The sequence below is a fragment of the Artibeus jamaicensis genome, unplaced genomic scaffold (genome assembly GCF_021234435.1).
Source record: "Artibeus jamaicensis isolate MK-2021 breed Jamaican fruit bat unplaced genomic scaffold, CSHL_Jam_final scaffold_847, whole genome shotgun sequence".
In the NCBI taxonomy this organism is placed as follows: Eukaryota; Metazoa; Chordata; class Mammalia; order Chiroptera; family Phyllostomidae; genus Artibeus; species Artibeus jamaicensis.
Genome location: NW_026522057.1, coordinates 24,571,023 through 24,592,156, shown reverse-complemented (window position 1 = coordinate 24,592,156; position 21,134 = coordinate 24,571,023). Strand labels below are relative to the sequence as shown.

Genomic DNA, 21,134 nt, shown 5'->3' with positions numbered 1-21,134 from the left:
AAGAGGTCAAGGTGTTAGCGTTTGAGCCTCCATCTGTTTTCAGGCTGAGCCAAAGTGGAGGAGAGTGGCTTCGGCCTGCTGCTGTCCCAGTGCCCTCAGTCTCTCTTTGTGTGCAGACCTGCTCCTGCGACAAACACTTCTCCCACGTAGCTTTCTGCCAGCGCACTTTCCTCCCTCGTGGCAGACCTTCCGAACTCGTGGGCCCCCAGTGACGGTACGGGAAAAATGTAGTTTAAAAAAGTCACTGCCCTCTCTGGGTGCACGTGCCTGGAAGCCGTGTTAGAATTCCCAGGGACGAGTGGTGAGCGTTCTCCTGTTCCACAGAGTTCCTGGAGGAGCTAACTGGAGAACCGTGCGCTGTACTCTAAGCACTGCCTCTGTGATATCAGAAGTACAACTGTTAGCTGCACTTCTCCATAAGCACTGCCTCTGTGTGACCTCTTTGTCATTTCCGTTTTAGATTCCATGTTTTGTAACCCGTTTCAAGTCCCACTGTTCTTCTTGAATTCATCCAAATAAATGCCTTTTCTGGCTTTTCCCCCATTAGCACACTGTATCCTGCTCCCTGCCTCCCTCCCTCCCTCCCTCCTTCCTGTCAGCCTCAAATCCAGTTCCCCATTTCAGGCTTCTGGCTTGAATTAGGCAAAATCTAAAATGGAATTAAATGTGCAATTTCCTCCCATTCCTCCTGTTCTGCCCACTGCTTTCTGCTTCAGTTTCCGCCAAGCGCCTCCGCTCTGAAACGCCGAGGGCGCCGCCTCTCGTGACCTGTCTGCAGCCGTGGGGACCGAGCCAGGGCCGAGTGTGGTTCTGAGAGAAGTGGGGCTTCGACAAAAGGGCTGAGAAGAAAATGTTCGGGTGTTTCCCAGATTGCTAGGAGAGGGTTTTGACTCCCCCACTGAACTGGTTTCAGCTGGCTGATGGCACTGTTTCATAAAGGTTGGGTGGGGGTTGGTGGGGAAGGCCCTGGGCGAGTGTTCGGGGTTCAAGCGGCCCATGCAAAGGGAGGGTGTGTGCCGCTCTTGCTCACGCTGCACAGATCCTGCAGTTTTTAGTGTGAAACCCACCGAATATAGTCTCTTGATTTCCCTTGCACCAGGTAATCACTGAAAGGCTTGGCCAGCTGGGTTTTTATGGAATTATATAGTAAATCAGATTTGGGTCTTTGCTTCCAGTTTTCTTTCCCTTATAAGGCTGTGCTTGGTGTCCCTCTCCGTGTTCTGATGCAGACACACCCATGACCTCCGGATCCACCAGCTGCAAGTGAGAGTGAACGGCTGGGAGCAAGTGAGCCCCGTGTCTGTGGACAAAGTGGGGACCTTTTTCCGATACGCAGCACCAGATAAGAATTCATCTTCCTCTACGGTGTGTGGCAAGGGGATGGGCGTAGGCTGTGCCCCAACCACACTCCCTTACAGCCAGGCACTCAGCGAAGCCTGTAACAGCCTTGCTGTGCTCAAGTTTTCTTGTTCTTTATTTCCGCTAGTTCTAGGAAGAAGGCGTGAGAGTGTATCAAGCCATTGTAGGCATTGGTAACCAGTGTGTAGATAATTTCAGTAAAAATTCAAGGTCTGGAATTGACTGTAACATGTTATCTGTGCAGACCCATTTCTTACTCCGCTGGCCTGCCTGGCAGTTCTCTGGTCTGCCTGACACGTGTTGGCTATACTTCACACACTGTTACGCTTCCTGCGTGTACTGCCTTTGAATTTCTTATAATGCTGCCCCTTGATCCTTCTAGCTCCTTCTCTCCAACTTCTCCTCTCTGGCAGAAAGCCAGGTACCCTATGTTGTTTACTTTCTGATCACACATCTTCCCGCTCACCCTGGCCCGAACTTTACCCCGGCCTGAGGTTCTCGGGGGAGGTGGACCAGCCCAGGATGGTGCGGGTCGCATCCCCGACTAGAACGGGCAGTTGGGGGCCGGCCTCCCAGCTGATGCACCTGCCGTGGACTCAGCCACGCTTTGGGGGCCGACCGCACTGGCTGTTAGGTGGCGAGTGGTGAGAGGGGAAGCGCAGCTTCCAGGGACGGCAGCCTTTGCCGGGCTTGTTTCCTTCATGGAGGAACGCTGTCCTTTCCCCTGTTCCTCTCGTGCGCCTCGAGTTTCTTAGAAAAGGACGCTTCCTGTCAAGATTAATTTTCTGCCAAATTTCCTTTCTCATGATGAAAGGACTGATTCCTCCAAGAGATACATTTCTGTTACATAAATGTGCTCTGGAACAATTTTGCACCCATGGAATAGTTGTAAAGTGAGTGTTGTTTTTCCCGTATCTTCTAAGATAAGATGTTTTCTCTTGGTGGTAGAGCATACTTTCTAAGGTACTTATTTACAACCGCACTTTCAAGCAAATTACATTGTCGTTGAACTTGCTGATGGCTGTAATCTCAGGTCTGTGCTGACTCTCTGACTTTTGGAATCGCCCTTAGATTGGCAGCCCAGGCAGCAGAACAAACATCATTCACCCGCAGGTTTATGTGAGTATATGCTTCTGTGTCACTGGGTTTGTTAAGCATTTACACTGCACCCGATCCACATGTAGATGGTTATTTCTTACTGCTCAGAGGACTTTATGACATATAAGTGATTGGAATGTATCCCCTTTCTTTTCTAGTAATGATTACCTTCATTTGATAAGAACTTGCCAGAAAATGTTTTCACCAAACTTGGTGTGTGTGATTGAGTGTTACAGGCAAGGAGAGAAAAAGCAAAGGTTTGAGGCCATTGCTTCTTTTTTTTTCTAAGTTCAAATATAAATTAACCCTCATGTGGCTGTAAGCATTTCATAGGTTTGGCTCCATAGGTCGTGAAAGTAAATAAGAATGAAAAAGAGTAAGATTTTTTTTCCTCCTTTAATTGTTGAAACATTACAAGATGACACTGAAAAACTATTTTTAGGTTTTTGCTTATCATTTCTTCCCCCTTAGGGATAGTATGTTTTAAAATGTGAAATTGTAGCTGAGCTTGGAGGTGTCAAGATCAAGATTCGAAGTGATTTTTATTGGCCTTGGCTGTGCCTCGCTTTGCTGGGCGGGGTCAGTGGACCCCTCAGGTGGCGATCATGCCTGTATCTCTCCAACAACACTCCAGAAAGAAATAGTTTGTTTCTTCACTGGGGCTTCCTGGAAGTCTTGGCTCAAAACATGGAGCTCTTCATTTTACTGCTTACTGGGTTGGTTTTCACATACTGTTTGCTTTAATAAAAGAGTTGGCAGCGTGAGTAGCTGCCATGTGGTGTCATTTGTTTCTGCAGTGAAAAAAACACTGTCAGCATGTTTTGGACACTCATGCGATGAAGAATAGTTTCAGAAACCCCTTTGGCTTACCTGGTGGGTAGGTTTTCATATGTAAAAAAAAGTTTTATGGCACAAAATCTGTTGGCTGTGTGAATGAATGTATGGAAAAAGAAAGTAGTGGCTGTGACCCGAGACCAAGGATAAATTATTTTCCTCCGTTATGCTGCATTTCTGAGACTCGGGGTCCTGTTTATGAAAGAGTGATTATTAAATGGGACTTAGAAAGACACTGTGGAGAAAGAGAAGGTTGTTTGGGGAATTCTTTGAAGTACAGAGATCGGTTTCTCTCTGTAGGCACATCAGTGAGTAGCATGTGGGCCTGGAGAGTAACTTTTATGACATCAGGAAAATGTTACTGTGGCTCCTGTGAAAGGCACCCCCGTGTAGACAGCTTGTTGTTCACCGTCTGGGTTTCTCCGAGACAAAGGGTGATCTCGGAAGACTTCCACTTCGGTGCGTGTCGGACAGTCCCCAGCCCATTGTTACTGTTCAGGGGGTGTTGCCTCACTTTAGTATTAGTCCAGCAGGAAAATACCACAGAAGGTAAATCATTTAACGTTTTACCAAGTCCTACCTTCGTGTTTCTGGACTTTCAATTCTTCGGACGATTTTTATTTCCTTCCAGCAGAGTTGAAAACAAGTCTTGCCCATCTCCCACGGCAGGGCTGGCGGGCGGGGGCCCTGCAACACTGTGTGCGAAGGGCGGCTTCCGGCAGAGGAAGTCTGGGCATTTGATGGGTTGTTGCTGATCTTAGGCGAAGTTCCTTACAGCGTGTCTAGAGGCCTGGGATGAGTTGTTCTTTGTGATACCACTTCTGAGTGGGACAGCTGTTGTTACAGGAATGTTTAGAATTCACTCTGTTGATAGTGTGTTATTATAGGATAGTTATTCCTGTTAAAGCTGAGTGGTCTTGGGGCTGACTGGCTAATTTCCCCAAAGAGCTATAGTAATAATGAGATGCTTTCATGTAGGCATGCTGGTTGGTATTGTATTTTTATGTGTTTTTCGGAAAACTGCAGCTGTGCTCTTTTACTTCTGTGTCTTTCCCACAGTTCTCCTCCCTCCCACCCGTCCGGGTGGTCTTTGCGGTGACTATGGAAGGCAGCGCTCGGAAAGTAATCACTGTCCGGTCTGCCCTCATTGTGAAGAACAGACTTGAGACCCCAATGGAGCTGAGACTGGACAGCCCGTCAGCCCCGGACAGTAAGTCCTGGCACAGCGCGCTGCCCTTTTACTGTCAGGTCTGCACGCCTCTGGGCGGCAGGCCCCGGCCTGAAGGCGCTAACCCTTCCTTCTGTGGCAGAGCCCGTGGTGCTTCCCGCCGTCATGCCCGGGGACTCCTTCGCTGTGCCCTTGCACCTCACCTCTTGGCGGTTACAGGCCCGGCCCAAGGGCCTGGGCGTGTTTTTCTGTAAGGCTCCCATTCACTGGACCAACGTAGTGAAGACGACGGAGGTCAGCAGCAGCAAGCGGGAGTGCCACTCTATGGACACGGAGAAGAGCCGGTTCTTCAGGTACGCCTGGCGCTGCAGCGGCCTGTGGACTCTGCTTCTCCTCTTCCTGCTTCCTCCCAGCACCCTTAGTGACGCAGGCGTGCTTATCTCAAACCCTGACGTTCTTATTCCTTAGGTCCTGGTGTTAGACCTCACAAGGATTCAAAGGTTAACTCCTGGTGGGGGTTAGGGCTGTTGCTTATGATCTGATGTGTGTTGGAGAAACAGCCAAAAAACACAGTGTTTGTACGTACAGTGCTAGGCACATGCACGTTTGCATCAGCGTGAAGAGAGGACAAGTAGGGAGAGAAGAAGAAACTTAATGGTTCCCATTCTAAATGGGGAAGCAAAACCCTGGGGTTAGGAGTTTGTTTTTCTTTAAGATTTTATTTATTTATCTTTAGAGGGGAAGGGAAGGAGAGAGGGACAGAAATATCAATGTGTGGTTGCCTCTCGTGCATCCCTGCCGGGAACTGGCCTGCAACCCAGGCATGTGCCCTGACTGGGAATCGAACAGTGATCTTTTGGTTCACAGGCCTGCGCTCAGTCCACTGAGCTGCACCAGCCAGGGCGGGTTAGGAGTTTTTAAAATGACAGATTTCAAAGGAATTTGGATGAAGGTTCATGTACCCAGTACTGACTTTTCTTGGGGACTTTGAAAAAATTGTCTAACTTAGTTAGACTCCTCCTTTCCCTTCTGAAGAGTGTAAGTAATACGCTACTTAATTTAATGTTGGAAATCATACTGGACTGCTAATGTTAGTGACTTAAAACATCTATTTTTTATTAAAGATTTTATTTATTTTTAGAGAGAGGGGACAAGAGGGAGAAACATCAACCGATTGCCCCTCTTACCCTCCTAACCAGGGACCCACAACCCAGGCATGTGCTCTGACTGGGAATCAGAACCGGCGACCTATTGGTCTGCAGGCCAGTGATCAGTCCACTGAGCCACACCAGCCAGGGCTGAACTTACATAGATTAGAGGTCACTAGCTTCAGTTTTCTCTGCAGGGAAGACAGGCATTCGTTTAGTTTAAACTCGCAGAAGGGGCGCCAGAATAGTACAAAGAGTGCTACTTTACCCATTGTTGAGATTTGCCAGTTGGTAACAGACTCAAGGGAGAAGTAGATGCACAGGCATAATCGGTGATTTTAATACTTCCCCATCAGTAATTAATAAAACAAACAAAATCAATAAAGACATAAAAGGCTTTGAACAGTGCTAATCAATCAGCTTGTCATAACTGATGTTTATAAAACACTTTAACCGACAACTCCGGACTGCACATTTATTTTAAGTATGTGTGGAACATTCATCAAGAGAGACCATTTACTGGGTCATAAAACAAAGATCAGTAAATATGAAAGAATTGAAACGATGCACAATATGTTTCATGATAACAATAGAATTAGACCAGAAGTCAGTAACCATAAGATATTTACAAAATCTTCAAATACTTGGAAGTTAACAATACATTTCTAAGTAATCCATGAATCAAAAAAGAAATTGCAAATGAAATTACAGTATTTCAAACTGAACAGTAATAGAAACCAGGCACATTAACATGTGGAGGATGCAGTGAAAGCAGTTCTAGAGGGAAATGTGTAGCTTTAATGTTCATATTAGAAAATGAGGAAGATGTAAAATCACTGCTCTAAGTCCCTGCCTTAAGGCAGAAAAAGAAGAGCATGTTAAATAAAAAGAACAAGGAAACAGTAAAAATACATATAAAAGTCAATGAAAGAAAAAATAAAATCAATAGTACTAAAATTGGCCTTTTGATAAAATCTTTTTTTAAATGAGTATGAATCAGATTCATAATTTTTTTAAAAGATTTTTTAAATTTACTTTTAGAGAGAAGGATAGGGAGGGGGGGAGAGAGGGAAACATGTCTGTTGCCTCTCAGAAGGGCCGTGTCCAGGGACTGAACCCGTAACCGAGGCCTGTGCCCTGAGCAGGAATCATCCAGTGTGACCCTGTGCTGTGGGGTCTGATGCCCAACCCACTGAACCTTGTTGCTCAGCGCAAGATTAATTCGATAAACCTCTAACAAGAATGATCAAGGAGAAGAGAGAAAACACAATTTGCCAATATGAGGAATGAAAAAAAGAGACATCACTATAGATCGTGCAGACATTACAGGGTTTAAAAGGAGATGTTATAAACAATTTTATGCAAACAAATTTCATACTAGAATGACAAACTTCTCAAAAAACACAGGTTACTAAAACTGACACAAAGAGGAAATAGAAAATCCAAATAGCCCATTATCTACTAAAGAAATTTAATTTGTAATAAAAAGTCTTCATACGAAGAACACTCTAGGATTCTATGGCTTCACTAGTGAATTCTATCAGGCATTTGAGGAAGAAATAATACCAGTTATATACAAACTCTTTGAGAAAGTGGGGGAGGAGGTAACAGTTCTTAATTCATTTTATAAGGCTAGCACATCCCTGATACCAAAACTGATAGAGATATTATATAAAGAAAATTACGAACTAACATTTCCCCATGAAGAGTTGCAAAAATTCTTAGCAAAAATAACCAAATAGAAAACAGCAAGTGAGGCTTATCCCAGGAATATAAGATTAGCTTAACATTTGAAAATTGATAAATGTAATTCACCCTGTTAAGAGACTAAAAGAGAAAAAATGGTCAGATCACATCAGTAAGGCAAAAAATAAAAGCTTGGGGGAGCATTTAATAGTATTCAGTACCTGTTCCCTATAATGCCCAGTAAACTAGGAATGTAAGGTAATGTTTCCCGTCCGGATCATGTGTTAGAAACCCACAGCTACCATTAAACTCCTGGTGCAACCTTGAACTCCTTTCCTTAAGGTTGGGAAGCAGCCATTCTTTTTGAGCTTGCAGTCGTCCTAGCCATTGCAGTAAGGATAAATAAATAAACAAGAAATGGAAAAAAAAAACATAAAGATCTGAAAAGAAGGGAAACTTCTTTTGTGTGCAAATGACACAATTACCAAATTTTTCGGACCATAAGGTACACGTAGGTTTTAGAGGAGGAAAATAGGGAAAACAATTTTGAAGCAAAAAATGTGGTAAAATATTTAATAATGTAAATAACATAGTATTTCACCAATGTAAATGTGAACAGAACTTAACAGCACCACTAACAACCATTATTCCTCCCAAATTGGGTGTGGGGTGCCTCTTATAGTCTGAAAAATATGGTATGTAGGTGGAAAACACCATGGAAAATTACGAGACCTAATGAATTTATTGAGATTTCAGGATTCCAGATCAACCCATAGAAATCAGTTATATTCTTTTATATTCTGGCCATGAACAATTAAAAAATGTGATTAAAAAATACTATTTACTATTAGCATCAACAAATATTAATTACCAAGGAACTGATCTAAGTAATAATGTACCAATCTTCTACTCTAAAAATTACAAAACCTTGCTGAGAGTTAGCAAAGAAAACCTAATAACTAAAAATATATGTAACCAAGTTTGTGGATGGGAGGACTCAGGATTGTTGGATTTCCATTCTTGATAGACCGATCTGGAGGCACAACCCACTTGGCTGTCTGTCAGCAGGATAATGGACATGTTAAAGCTGGTGCGCTCATACCCTGCGGTATGAATCGGATAACTGATGCACACAATGCGGCTGAGTCTTGTTGGAACTTTATGTTGTGCAAAAATAGCCAGACACAAAGAGCAGAGCATGCTGGGTCATTCCCTGTCTATCCAGTTTAAGAGCAAGCACTAATCTGTAGGGGCAAGTATCAGAAGGAGGTTGGTTGTTTGATTGTGGGTAAGAGGATTGTGATTGGAAGGGGACGTGAGGAACTTTCTGGAGTGAGAGGATTATTCTTTATCACTGGTTTTGGGTGGTAGCTATAGAGATGTATATGGCCATCAAAACCTACCAAGCTGAACATTTAAAATCTGTACATTTTATCTGGATTTAAATTGTAAGTACCTTACTGAATTTTTGAACCTTTTTAATGTTATGCTTTCTTGTACTTAGCTAAGGAGGAAATAATTCAAGTTCTTTATTCAGGCTGATGGTTTTCCCGTCATTTGTTCTTCATAGGTTTTGTGTGGCCATAAAGAAGGAGAATTATCCAGATTACATGCCCTCAAATATATTTTCTGACAGTGCAAAACAGATTTTCAGGCAGCCTGGGCATACCATATATCTCCTGCCAACGGTGGTCATCTGCAATTTGCTCCCTTGTGAACTTGACTTTTATGTGAAAGGAATGCCCATCAATGGGACGCTGAAGCCTGGAAAAGAGGTGGCTCTGCACACAGCGGACACCTCCCAGAACATTGAACTGGGTAAGGGTCAGCCGCATTGTCACGTGTAGTAATGCTACGAAAATGCCATTGAGTATTTTGTGATTATTTGGTAAAGATTTTGGAGAAATTGTAGCACATACACTCTCTTGATAAGCCAGCTCAAAGGATTTATGCAGTTTTGAAAAAATGTAAAGCTTCTAAGTTAGAAAGTTATCAAAAGAAAATAATTGAACAAACCCAAAAGATTTCCAGAGGAAGCACCCGAGAGCCTTTTTCTTAGGTTGCTCATTTGATGTATGACTAGAAGTCATTTCATCTTTTCAAGCCATGCTTTTTCACAGCTATAAAATGAGCAAAATCGTATGTCTGTCCTTCTCTGTTCAGGAAAGGGGAAGGCATGTGCCAGGCACGCAGGCCCTGTGTGCTGCAGATCACGTTCTCCACACATGCTCTCATGTGACCCTCAGCAGTGGTTATGCGTCCTGTTCCTGATGAAGAAGTTCGGTTCTGGGATGCTCAGTGCGTTGTGTATGTTCAGTTTTAGGGACGAATGACCTGGAGGCAGAACATCATTAGAATCACTATCATACTTGTAGTACTTACAAGAAAGAGGTGCATCTGGAGTTTGGGCAGGAAGTAGGTTTCTTCAGGGCTGTTGTAGACATGTTGAAATAATGATGACTCGGAAATAGGTTTTTTTACACTTTTGTGTATCGTCTTATTTGATCTTCACAGCAGCACGTTTCGGGCAGAGAGACAGCTGCTCTCTGCGTTTTACAGATAAGGACGGGGAACGTGCTGAACTCATGCTCCGCAGCAATGAGCATGCATGAGTGTGCATGAGCGTTCATCTTCTAGATGCCAATGAGCATCTAGATGCCAATGAGCATCTAGAAGAGAAAAACAGTGCAGGGCTAGTTGTCCGTTCCGAAGAAACTGGGTCTGTGCACTGGCATTGCAGGGCTCCTTCAGCCAGCGTCTGCAAGCCCCGTGTGGAATGGAGTGCCCTCCCGCCCACTGCGGCGGTGTGCACACCCAGCGCTCTTTGTCTTCCCCGTGTGCTTCCCATGGAGGGTCACTTCTAATGACAGTCCTGCGGCGTGTGCAGATGCCGTAATTATCCCCATTCGGCAGATGAGACACAGCGAGCTTAAATAGCTTACCCTGCACCATGCAGCTGGGAAGGCCAGACTGGGACTCCGAACCAGGCAGTTTGCCGCAGAAGCCTTGACTCTGACCTGCCTGCTTTTATTTTGTTTTAGGCACCAGCACAGGGCCTGGTGTGCAATAAGCTCTTACTAATCATAGCTGTTGTTGGTAGTGTTTTGGTATTTTCATCTTTCTAAATATGCAGTCTAGACTCCCTAGTGTGACTTCCAGGCCATCTGGTTTGCTTCGTGTATATTCTCACCTCAGTTAGATGAAAATGGCCATTCTAATGGGATTTTTTTGCTAGTGAGAGACATAGTTACTGATTTTTCCAAAAGGAATCCAATTTCATTTGTTAATGATTTTAACACAATGAAGTGTGAACGCAGGAAGACAATAGCTTGTACGTCCTGTAGGGGTGTCACTGGAGAACTTCCCGCTCTGTAAAGAGTTGCTCATCCCGCCTGGAACCCAGAACTACATGGTGAGAATGCGGCTCTATGACACCAACCGGCGGCAGCTGAACCTCACCATCCGGATCGTGTGCCGAGCGGAAGGGTCCTTAAAGATCTTTATTTCTGCACCATATTGGTTGATTAACAAAACAGGTAAGTATAGAGGCTGCTGAGGTAGGCCATGGGAATTTGGATTTTTTTTGCTCAGCTAATTAAATGGGGCCAATGCAGACTACTTCCATAGCTTAGGCTTCTGGAACTTACCTGCTTCCATAATAAGTGCTCAATTTTTGTCAGAACTGTTCTTTTAGACAACGAACTGAACCCCCTAAATAATTTCAGTTTTTACTCTTTTTCCCCATGATGACTATTTTTAGTTTTACCATTTGCATCTGTCTTGGATAGACTGGGTGGGATTGACGTGCACTTTCCCCCTCTTTCCTAAAGGGCTGCCACTGATCTTCAGACAGGACAACGCAAAGACAGACGCTGCAGGCCAGTTTGAGGAACATGAGCTGGCCCGGAGCCTGAGCCCTCTCTTATTCTGCTATGCTGACAAAGAGCAGCCGAACCTGTGAGTACAGTCAGTTATAGGAGGGGGAAGCGAACTCCTAGGGAAGGGAAAAGTAGCAAAGGCTACAGTGTATCCGCGTGAGTAGAAATGCACCACAGATAACAATCCTGACTTGGCAGGGGAGTAGGACCGTGACCGAATGGGGTTCTTTCGGATCTCGTTTCTCTGTTACTTGATAGTGAAAATAAACCATTTGGTTGGTTTATAATGAAAGCTAGTTTTATTTTACACGTATTGAAGTAGTTCTATTCATAACTCTGCCAGTGAAGAGAAACCCGCATCTCCGCAGTTTTCTTCTCCTGTAAGGTCTCAGCCCAGGCAGAGGCACTGGCGTGGGGGTGCAGGGAGGTGCAGAGGAGGGGGGCGACTGGGCCTCTGGCAGAGCCTCCGCCCCATTAATCCAATCCAGGTCATTTTGTGTAAGGTTCTGAAATGCCTCTCTTTTACTCTGCAAATAAAACATGCCATTTCAGGATCTCAAAGCGTTCCTTGCATGTTTAAAGACAGAGAAAAAGAACTGTGAGGATTAGAAGACATGTCCTTTTAAATGTATGGTATGACAGTTACTTCCCTTTGTTCTTGGTTTTGATATTGTGCCTTACGGAGTCTTAATTTATAGCCATAATGCAAAGGTACATGGGCGTATCTGATACTGCTAAAATGACATACTCCGTCATCTGCAGAAGTATGCTTGCTACAAGCTTACAAGGAAGGCATAGGGACTGCCCCGCACCAGGGGTGCAGATGCGTCTCCCAGGGAGGGCTGGCTGGCGTCTAGGCTGGTGCTGGAGTTAGGAGAGGACGGCCTGGGGTGCTGGATGTGGCGTACATGCAGGTACCTGATGTGGCCGGCAAGCCCAGTCTTACTCTCTGAGAGGATTTGACCATTTCCCATCTAGGACTTGACATTCATAACAGTTTATTTTCTCCAGGGAGTTCGTAGCTACCAGAGCATTTCCACGTACGCCATCTCATTGGATTCTCCCAGTGTCCCAGTGGATTAGACAGGGCAGGAAATACCGTCTTATTTTAAGATGAGGAAACTGAAACTCAGAGAGAGAGAGGAACCTGCCCAAGGTTATATGGCTCGTTAGTGGTAGAACCGACACACACATCCAGGAATTACGGTTCCGGGGTCTGTGGTGCGACACTGGCCAGCGAAACGGTGCCTTGCCGTTGTCACAGTGCTGGTCCTTGGAACGCGCCATTAGCTGCATTTTCTGCACATACTTTTCTTGGATGTACAGAACTGTGTGCACGTTCCTGATATGTTCAAGGTATTTCACGAACCCTGGAAACCCCTGAGTCAGGAAGGTATCTGTTTGGCTCGAGCCCTTATTTTTCAGAGGAAAGATAAATATTGTAGTATTTTCTGCATGTCTTATGCTCATAGAGCCTTAATGTTTTTTTCCTAGCGTGTTCAGTTGAAGACGTCCACGCATCCTATACATTGTCATACCAGGGCTACCTCTAAGATGGGGGTTAACCACCAGTGTAGTAACCGCCCTACTGTGTTGGGAGTTACGGGAGTGAGGGCGAGTCAGCGTTAGAGTTCTCAGTCTGGGTGACAGCTGTAGCCGCGTGTCCTGATTAGAGCAGGTGGATGAGCCTTTCGGATGGACGAACATGTGAGTCTTTGCTTTTCTGCCCCACAGCTGCACCATGAGAGTCGGAAGGGGGATCCACCCTGAAGGCATGCCGGGCTGGTGTCAGGGCTTCTCCCTGGATGGCGGTAGCGGTGTCCGAGCTTTGAGAGTCATCCAGCAAGGAAACCGCCCCGGGCTGATCTATAACATCGGTGGGTGACCCGTGGGGCAGTGGGAGAACCAGCGCCGTCAGCCCGGGACCTCAGACTCGGGTCACAGCCGGCTGCACGCTGTGGCCAGGTGGCAAGTGCCGATTTTCTCACTTGGCGTCGGGTCAGGTGTCTTTTCTCGGAGTGGACGTCAACACGGGCCTGTCCTCCTCGGGCCCGAGGAGGTGCCTGAATGCTGCCCTGAGGGGGCTGGGGCTCCGCTCTGTGGTTTCAGGCTCACCTGTGTCCAGAGAGTGTCAGTTTGGCCTAAATCCTTGTTTTTTGACGGGAATAATAGGACCACTTAGCATTCCTTTTTCATCCTCAAGCATTTCCCACGCATTCATTAAAATTTGCAAACCCTGAGAGAGTAAGAAGCATTGTTCTCCTTGAAACTGAAGCAGAGTGGTTAAGTGACTTGCCCAGGTGCGGCCGGGAAGTCTGGGTCAGAAGCGGGATTATGAGTGGGACGTACACATTGGAAGCAGAGTATGTAACAAAGTGCACTTGGTGCTTATGCTAATTAGAAGCCCCTGAGCTAGCTTAGCTTACGGAGGTGGAGGGTGGCGAGGGGAGAATACTGTACCTATAAACCTCATAGCCACCTGGAATTCTCAAAAGACTTTCTGCAGGATTCAGATAGATTTGATTTAATGCGCCTCAGGTTTAAATAGTTAGCAGTGTGTCCTTCCTTCAGTGTGTAACTTCCAAGGATCTCAAAGCCCCATTTAGTGTTGAGTGTCGGGAAACCGGCCAGGACTGCACTGTCCGTTGAACCCTCTGCGGTGATGGAAATGTTCGGCTTTGCACAGCACGGTAGCGCTGGCCGCGTGTGGCTGCCGAGCACGTGGGAGCACATTGCTGCGAAATGTAGCCAGAGCGACCAGAGAATTGAGATTTGCGTGTTATGTGACCGGTGGCTGCTGCAGCAGTGCAGAAATGGCACGGTCGCAGAGGGAACCCCGAGGGGTGTTCAGCAGTTCTCCCTGCATCCCGGCTGGGGTCAGGTCGTGCTTAAGTGTTTGAGGTTTTACTAGTTACAGTCTCTCCCAAGTACAGTTTGCTTTTCGTGATTTTTCAACCTTAATTTGTATGCATTCTCCCTTGTCTTGGGGCTGCCTCCTTCAAAGTTGACATTACGATTTTTAACAGAAAAAGTAAACTTTAATTTGAGCCTCCAGCTGAGGATCAGTTGCTTTACCTTTGCTGGCATTTTTTTGCTTCATGCTGTTTCTGGTTTTCTTCTGGGGCATCTTGTCCGTGACACGCTTTCCAAAGCAAGCTGCCATAGGGTGACTAGAAGGTGCTGCTGGGACAGATCGCGGGGTGGGTGGTGGGGCTCTCAGCAGCTGGTGCTGAGGAATAACAGAATTCTCGCAGCTTTCCGGTGGGAACCGTGCAGTGAGTACATGTGTACACTTATGTGTGGGTAGCGATTTCAGCCTTTCCCATCCTATGGTGCCCATCAGCTAGTTACTAAAAAACTCTGCGGCTCACCAAAAAATATTGGTTTTGCCCATCTGACCAAAATAGGTATAATTTTGATTGATACACAAAAAATAGTAATTTCTTATCCTTTTTGCTCCAAAGTGACTTTTTAAAAACTCAGGTGCCGCCCTGGCTGGTGTAGCTCATTGGATTGATTGCGGGCTGTGAACCAAAGAGTTGACCTTTTGGTTCCCAGTCAGGGCAGGTGCCTGGGTTGTGGAGCAGGTCCCCAGTAGGCGTGTGTGAGAAACAACCACACATCGATGTTTCTCTCCCTCTCTTTCTCCTTCCCTTCCCCTCTCTCTAAAAACAAATAAATCAATCTTTATGAGGATTTCTGATACTAAGAATTAACCAGTCAGACACAACCTTGATATGCTTTGTGACCAGCATGATGCAAATCTATTATATGACCTATATATTTAGGGTTCAAGACAGGGCACTCACATCAGACAGTTATTGTATTGGCTGTTGTCATTTTACAATTTGATAGTCTAAGGGAAAAGAGAGGTCAGTGCCTGTGACTAAATAGTCAGGTATTGCAAGTTTTAAACACTGTTATGTCACACTGGTTGAAAATCACTGTGCTGAAAGCATACATTAAAACTTATTACACACTCTGGCTGGTGCAGCTCAGTGGACTGAGTGTGAGCCTGCGAACCAAAGGGTCACGGTTTGATTCCCAGTCAGGGCACGTGCCTGGGTTGCAGGCCAGTCCCCAGCAGGGGACGTGTGAGAGGCAACCACACATTGATGTTTCTCTCTGTCGCTCTCTTTCTTCCTCCCTTCCCCTCTTTGTAAAAATAAATAAATAAATAAAAATCCTTTTTAAAAAAGTCAAATCCCACCCTGGCTGGTGTAGCTTAATGGATTGAGCACGGGCCTGTGAACCAAAGGGTCACCAGTTCAATTCCTAGTCAGAGCACATGCCTGGGTTTCAGGCCAGGCCCCCAGTAGGGAGCACTTGAGAGACAACCACACATTGATGTTTCTCTCCTTCTCTTTCTCTTCCCCTCTCTCTAAGAATAAATAAGACCTTTAAGAAAACTTATTGCATATATTTTTAGGGACAAGATTAGGATTTGAAATTTTTTGTTATATCAGAGAAAGGACTAGGCTGGGTAGGAGGTAAGATAGGTGTTTATAATTCTTAAGGATCATGAGATCTTGGCATTTCATATCAGGGACTTTGTGGCATCTCTGACTTGAGTGTTTTCAGAGAGTTGGACAGATAACTAGCTCCCTCTCATGAAAGTTTAAAGGTCAGTCCCAAGCTCAAAAGCCAGGGAGGTCCTTGCCTGTTAGCCTCATATGTATCTCCAAGGAGAAGAACTTTGTACATTTTTATCTCATCAGCTGTTCATTTACTGGGATTTTGCCAGAGCAATCTAAGAAGAAAAGGGAAACGGAAAGGCTGCTTTTTTAAAAAATGGAGTCTCAGTATTGTAGATTCTTTTTATAATATTAAACACATCCTTCGTGGCAGACTTCGTATTAGTTGAGATCGGCTAGCTACGATAATGGCAGTTTCTGACAGCGAAAGCTTTTCTGTATGTTGCAGAAGAAAGGGTGAGCGGGAACATCTCTTCATTCCAGTGTTCCTTAGCATTTCTGAAGCACGGAGCTTCAGGGGTTTTTGTTCTTGCGATTTGCTCAGCATTTCAGGCATTTTGAAGACTTACACGAACGGAACAGCAGATTCTTCCGGCCAGCACAAAGAAACTGTGGAGTTAGCAGATCGAATATTCGTAATTGGGATTATGTTGGGACACCCGAGACACCTAATTGTCACATCCTAAGTCTCTTTCCTCTTTCGGTTCTCTTGATACTTGTTGGCTGCTGAGTAGGGCCCTTGTCCATGTCCCATCGTGGTGCCAGCAAGGGCTTCCCAGGCAGGCTGCCTGGGCACGAGTTACAGCTGTGCTGCTCCTGGCTGTGCGACCTGGTGCAGGTGACCTCACTTCCCAGGCCTTGGTTTCCTCATCTGTAAAACGGAAAGAATGAAAACACCTAACTCAGAAGGTTGTTGTGAGAATTAAATGTGGAGCCTTTGGTAGAGGGCGTACCTGGTATTAAGAGTTCAATTATTGAATGATGTTATTATTATATGTATCAATCATCTCTACCGTAAACATTTTTATCATTGTACAAACAGAGCTCAGCCCAGCGCCCTTGAATAGTTGCTGTATTTATTGGGTGCATGAACAGATAGTTCAACCCACCGAGTTTTGTGTTTTTAAAAATTGTTGTCAGATTTTTAAAGATAATTCAGTGCTGTTTCATTTTTTCCTTTCTTTCTTTGGGACCTGATGTGTTGAGATTCCCTTCTGACTGATTACGAGTTTGTTTCCTTGCTATGTGTTTTGTGTGCTTTTTTCCCTCCAGTACACAGTGGGTGCTGAAAACATTTATTTTATGAATCAATAAACTCGATAATGTTTTGCATTAAGTTTCAGCTGGATTCTTGAGCAGTGAGCTAAAATAAAGTACTAGAGAAAAGTCATATGAGTTCAGGGTAGTGTAGAATGCAGTTAAGAACTTAAGTTTCTACTCTGCCTTGGAGAGGCGATTTTGTGTCCCAGATGGAAGCAGAGATGTGTTATGTAAGCTGTCTTCATTGTCCACTTCATAAATGGAAACCAAAGGTATCTGTATTCTTTCATTTCTGTTATTATGGTACACACTTTGTGAGGAAGCTGGGAACTGTAGGGATATTGGTATTGCCACTGAGACTTTTTGAAGCCTAAATGGGAATATAGAATAATACTTTGAGTGTGATGGCTTTTTTTTACTCCACTCTCAGAAGGCTTGACTGATTCTTTAGGTGATGCCAGTATTTTCTTAGAGAAGCTAAGTAATTGTGGAGGCTGTTTACTTTTGTCAGACCACAGAGGTTCTTTTCTCTGATTAATTCATGGCGGTGGTTTTTGTTATTTGTAGGTATTGATGTCAAGAAAGGCCGAGGTCGATATATTGACACCTGTATGGTCATCTTTGCCCCCCGTTACCTGTTAGATAATAAATCGTCCCACAAGCTTGCATTCGCACAGAGGGAATTTGCCAGGGGACAGGTAAGCAGTGTGCTTTTGAAGAGTGACTAGTGTTTAATAGCACAGGCGTTTCAATGTCATGGCTTATCTCCCCTTCCACACTGTAAGTTCTGTGGGGTGATAGCTGTTCATTGCCTTTGGTACAATAGCTTCCGGGAGGGGGCAGGGCTCTGACTAGGTGCTGAGTGACTACATTTACCATCTTGACATGACTTGCCGACCAAAGCCAGTGACTCCGTGTGTTCTAGGGAACAGCCAATCCTGAGGGTTACATTTCCACCCTTCCCGGTTCCAGCGTGGTGTTCCATTGGCCTCGGAATGACTATGATCAGCTACTGTGTGTCAGGTTAATGGATGTGCCCAATTGTATCTGGTCTGGAGGCTTTGAGGTCAACAAGAATAACTCCTTCCACATCAACATGAGGTAAGTTCAGAAACGATATTTGGACAAAAAGTAGCTTTGTTAGAGGTGCATTAAATACTAAGCTGTAAATACCATGTGAATTTTAAATATTAGTACTACTCTTCATGAAATGGACATGTTTGTGGCCAAAGGTCTTAAAACTCGTAAAGACCAGGTTGGTATGAGTGGGCATTTTGATACAGTGAGTGAAAAGGAAGGTCTGCGGTTTTACCGGTTGGGCGAAGGCTGTGGTCTGAGGTTACTGGTCGAAGCGGCAGCGCTGAGCTCACGGTTGCACGTCTGAACCCCCTGTCTGCTTGTGGGTGGGACACTGACTTTAAAGGGTTTCCACTCCTCTTTACACTCTAAGCACTTTGTCCTCATTTCATGCTGGTTCAGGCAGCCATCTGGCCTTCTTTGTGAAAACCACTGACCTCCGGTTCGTTTTAAGAAAAATCAACAAGTTTAGCCTCACCTAGCACAGGATGACTCTTTTCCTTCTGCTTCTATCAAGTACTTTTTTAAAAAGTAGAAAAAGTTTTTTAAAAAATTGTGTTAAATATACATACTATGTGAGCAAGATAACAGAGAGACCCAGAGATTGTTTTGTGGGCTTCAGGTACATAAAATTTAACATCTTAACCATTTTTTAGGCTTTATTTTTATTGTTGACACAATCAGATGTCCCCATTTCCCCTGCCTTTGCCCACCTCCCCCCAGACCCCACCCCCCTTTCCTCGGCCATCACCTCCTAACGGTGTGTAAGTTCACCAGCATTTAGTACATTCATGCCGCTGTGCAGCCGTTCTCTAAACCCTTTTTATCTTGTAAAACTGAAGGTCTCCACCCATTAAACAACAGCTCTTCATTTCCCCGTCTCCAGCCCCTGCTCTCCTTTCTCTGAACTTGACCACTCTATATCTTAGATAAGTAGAGTCAGCAGTGCTTGTCTTTTTGTGACTGGCTCGTTACACTTAGCATAACGTCCTCGAGGTTCACCTGCATTGTCCCATGTGTCTGAATTTCCTTCCTCTTAAAGGTGGAATAACATTCCGTTGTATGCATGTACCACATTTTTCTTATCCGTTGATTGGTTATGGAAGCTTGGGGTGCTTCTAGTCATTGTTCCTTTTGACTGTTGTGAATGGTGCTGCCTTGAACATGGGTGTACGGATAAGTCATTGAGCCCCTGCTTTCAATTCTTTTGAGTCAGTACTCGGGGTGGAATTGTTCGGTTATTTGGCCATTCCAATTCTGTTCTTCTTTTATTTCTTTTTTCCTCTTATACTCCCCTCCCCGCAGTGATCACCACACTGTTGTCCATGACCATGGGTCCTTTTTCCTTTTGGCTCAGTCTCTCCACCCTGTAACCTCTCCCACCATAGCTGTCATCCTTCTGTGACAGGATGAATCTGTCTCTCTTCTCCTTGCCAATTTTATTTCTATTTTTAAAAAGATTTTATTTAGCCCTGGCTGGTGTAGCTCAGTGGATTGAGCGTGGGCCTGCGAACCAGACATTCGCAGTTCGATTCCCAGTCAGGGCACATGCCTGGCTTGCAGGCCGGTTCCCAGCAGGGGATGCACAAAAGGCAACCATACATTGATGTTTCTCTCCCTCTCTCCTTCCCTTTCCCTCTAAAGATAAATAAAATATTTTTAAAAAGATTTCATTTATTATTTATATTTAAAGAGAGGGGAAGGGAGAAAAGGAGAGAAACATCAATGTGTAGTTGCCTCTCACACGCCCCCAACCAGGGACCTGGCCTGCAACCCAGGCATGTGCCCTGAGTGGGAATTGAACCAGTGACCCTTTGTTTTGCAGGCCGGTGCTCAATCCACCGAGCCACAGCAGCCAGGGCAGCACTTCTGTTTCTTTGAGGAATTACCATACTGTTTTCCATAGCAGCTTCACCATTTTTCATTTCAGCCAACAGTGCACAAATGTTCCAATTCCTCCACATCTTCACTAACCTTGCTATTTTCTGCCTTTTCGATAGTAGTTGTCCTGATGGTGATGATGTATCATTGTGGTTTTGATTCACATTTCCTTAATGTTTAGTTGATGTTGAGCTTCTTTTCATGTGCTGTTAGCCATTTGTCTGTCTTCTTTGGAGCGATGTCAGTTTGAGTCCTTTGCCCATTTTTGAATTGGGTTGTTTGGTTTTTTGTTGTTGAGTTGCAGGAGTTCTCCTTTTTGTATTCTGGATGTTGACCTCCGGTGAGATACATGATTTGCATACGTTTCCTCCTATTTCCTACATTGCCTTTTTACTCTGTTGATTGTGTTTTATAATGTGTAGAAGTTTTTCATCTTGGCATAGTCCACATTTTTTATTTTAACTGTTGTGGTGTCTGCTTTCGGTGTCACATCCAAGAAATCATTGCCAAATCCAATGTCACGAAGCTGTTCCCCTGTGTTTTCTTTGTGCAGTTTCAGCTCTGACACGTAGGGCTTTGGTCCGTTTCGAGGTCATACTCGTATGTGGTGTTTTGTAAAGGCTCAGCTCCATTTTTTGGTTTCTGGATATCCACTTCTCCCAAAATTTGTTGAAAATATTTTCAACTCTCCTTTCTCCCGTGGAATGGGCTTGGCACAGTTGTCAAAAATTATTTGACTCCGCGTGTGAGGGTTCATTCTGGGCTGTTTATTCGTCCACGTGACTGTCTTTGTGTCGGTACCACACTGTTCTGATTAGGAACTTTATGATGAGTTTTGAAATCAGGAAGTGTGAGACATCCAACTTTGTTCTTTTTCAAGATTATTTTGGCCATTTGGTGTCCCTTGAGATTCCATCTGAATTTTAGGATGAATTTTTCTTTGGGGGAAAAATTGAGATTTTGATAGGGATTGCATTAAGCCTATAGATCCACTTTGGGTAGCATTGACATCTTAGCAATACTACGTCTTGCTAAGGCATCCAGTCCACGAACTTGGGATGCCTCTCCATTTATTTGTGTCTTCTTCAGATTCTTTTATCAGATGCTTTTGAAGTTAAAGACACACTATCAGTGCAATTTCAGTACATTAAGAGGTGAACTTTAATCTTTTATACTTAGATTAGCTCTTCATTGAGAAAACTATTATAAGGGAATAGAAAAATAGTAGATGACATAAAATAATATCTATAGTTGACTTTTAAAAATTGCA

General features: G+C 44.6%; 1 protein-coding gene across 11 annotated transcripts in view; it reads left to right on the top strand.

The window, feature by feature from the left end:
* The window catches only part of VPS13D (vacuolar protein sorting 13 homolog D), a 231,178-nt gene that overhangs the window by 90,629 nt on the left and 119,415 nt on the right, over positions 1-21,134 (top strand). For all 11 annotated transcript variants that reach the window (XM_053660580.1, XM_053660579.1, XM_053660578.1 and 8 more), the window contains 10 exons: positions 1,230-1,365; positions 2,431-2,478; positions 4,351-4,501; positions 4,602-4,812; positions 8,864-9,111; positions 10,638-10,829; positions 11,124-11,250; positions 12,906-13,048; positions 17,474-17,604; positions 17,832-18,007. In XM_053660580.1, coding sequence (XP_053516555.1) covers positions 1,230-1,365; positions 2,431-2,478; positions 4,351-4,501; positions 4,602-4,812; positions 8,864-9,111; positions 10,638-10,829; positions 11,124-11,250; positions 12,906-13,048; positions 17,474-17,604; positions 17,832-18,007 — 1,563 coding nt within the window. The remainder of the gene's footprint in view (positions 1-1,229; positions 1,366-2,430; positions 2,479-4,350; positions 4,502-4,601; positions 4,813-8,863; positions 9,112-10,637; positions 10,830-11,123; positions 11,251-12,905; positions 13,049-17,473; positions 17,605-17,831; positions 18,008-21,134) is intronic.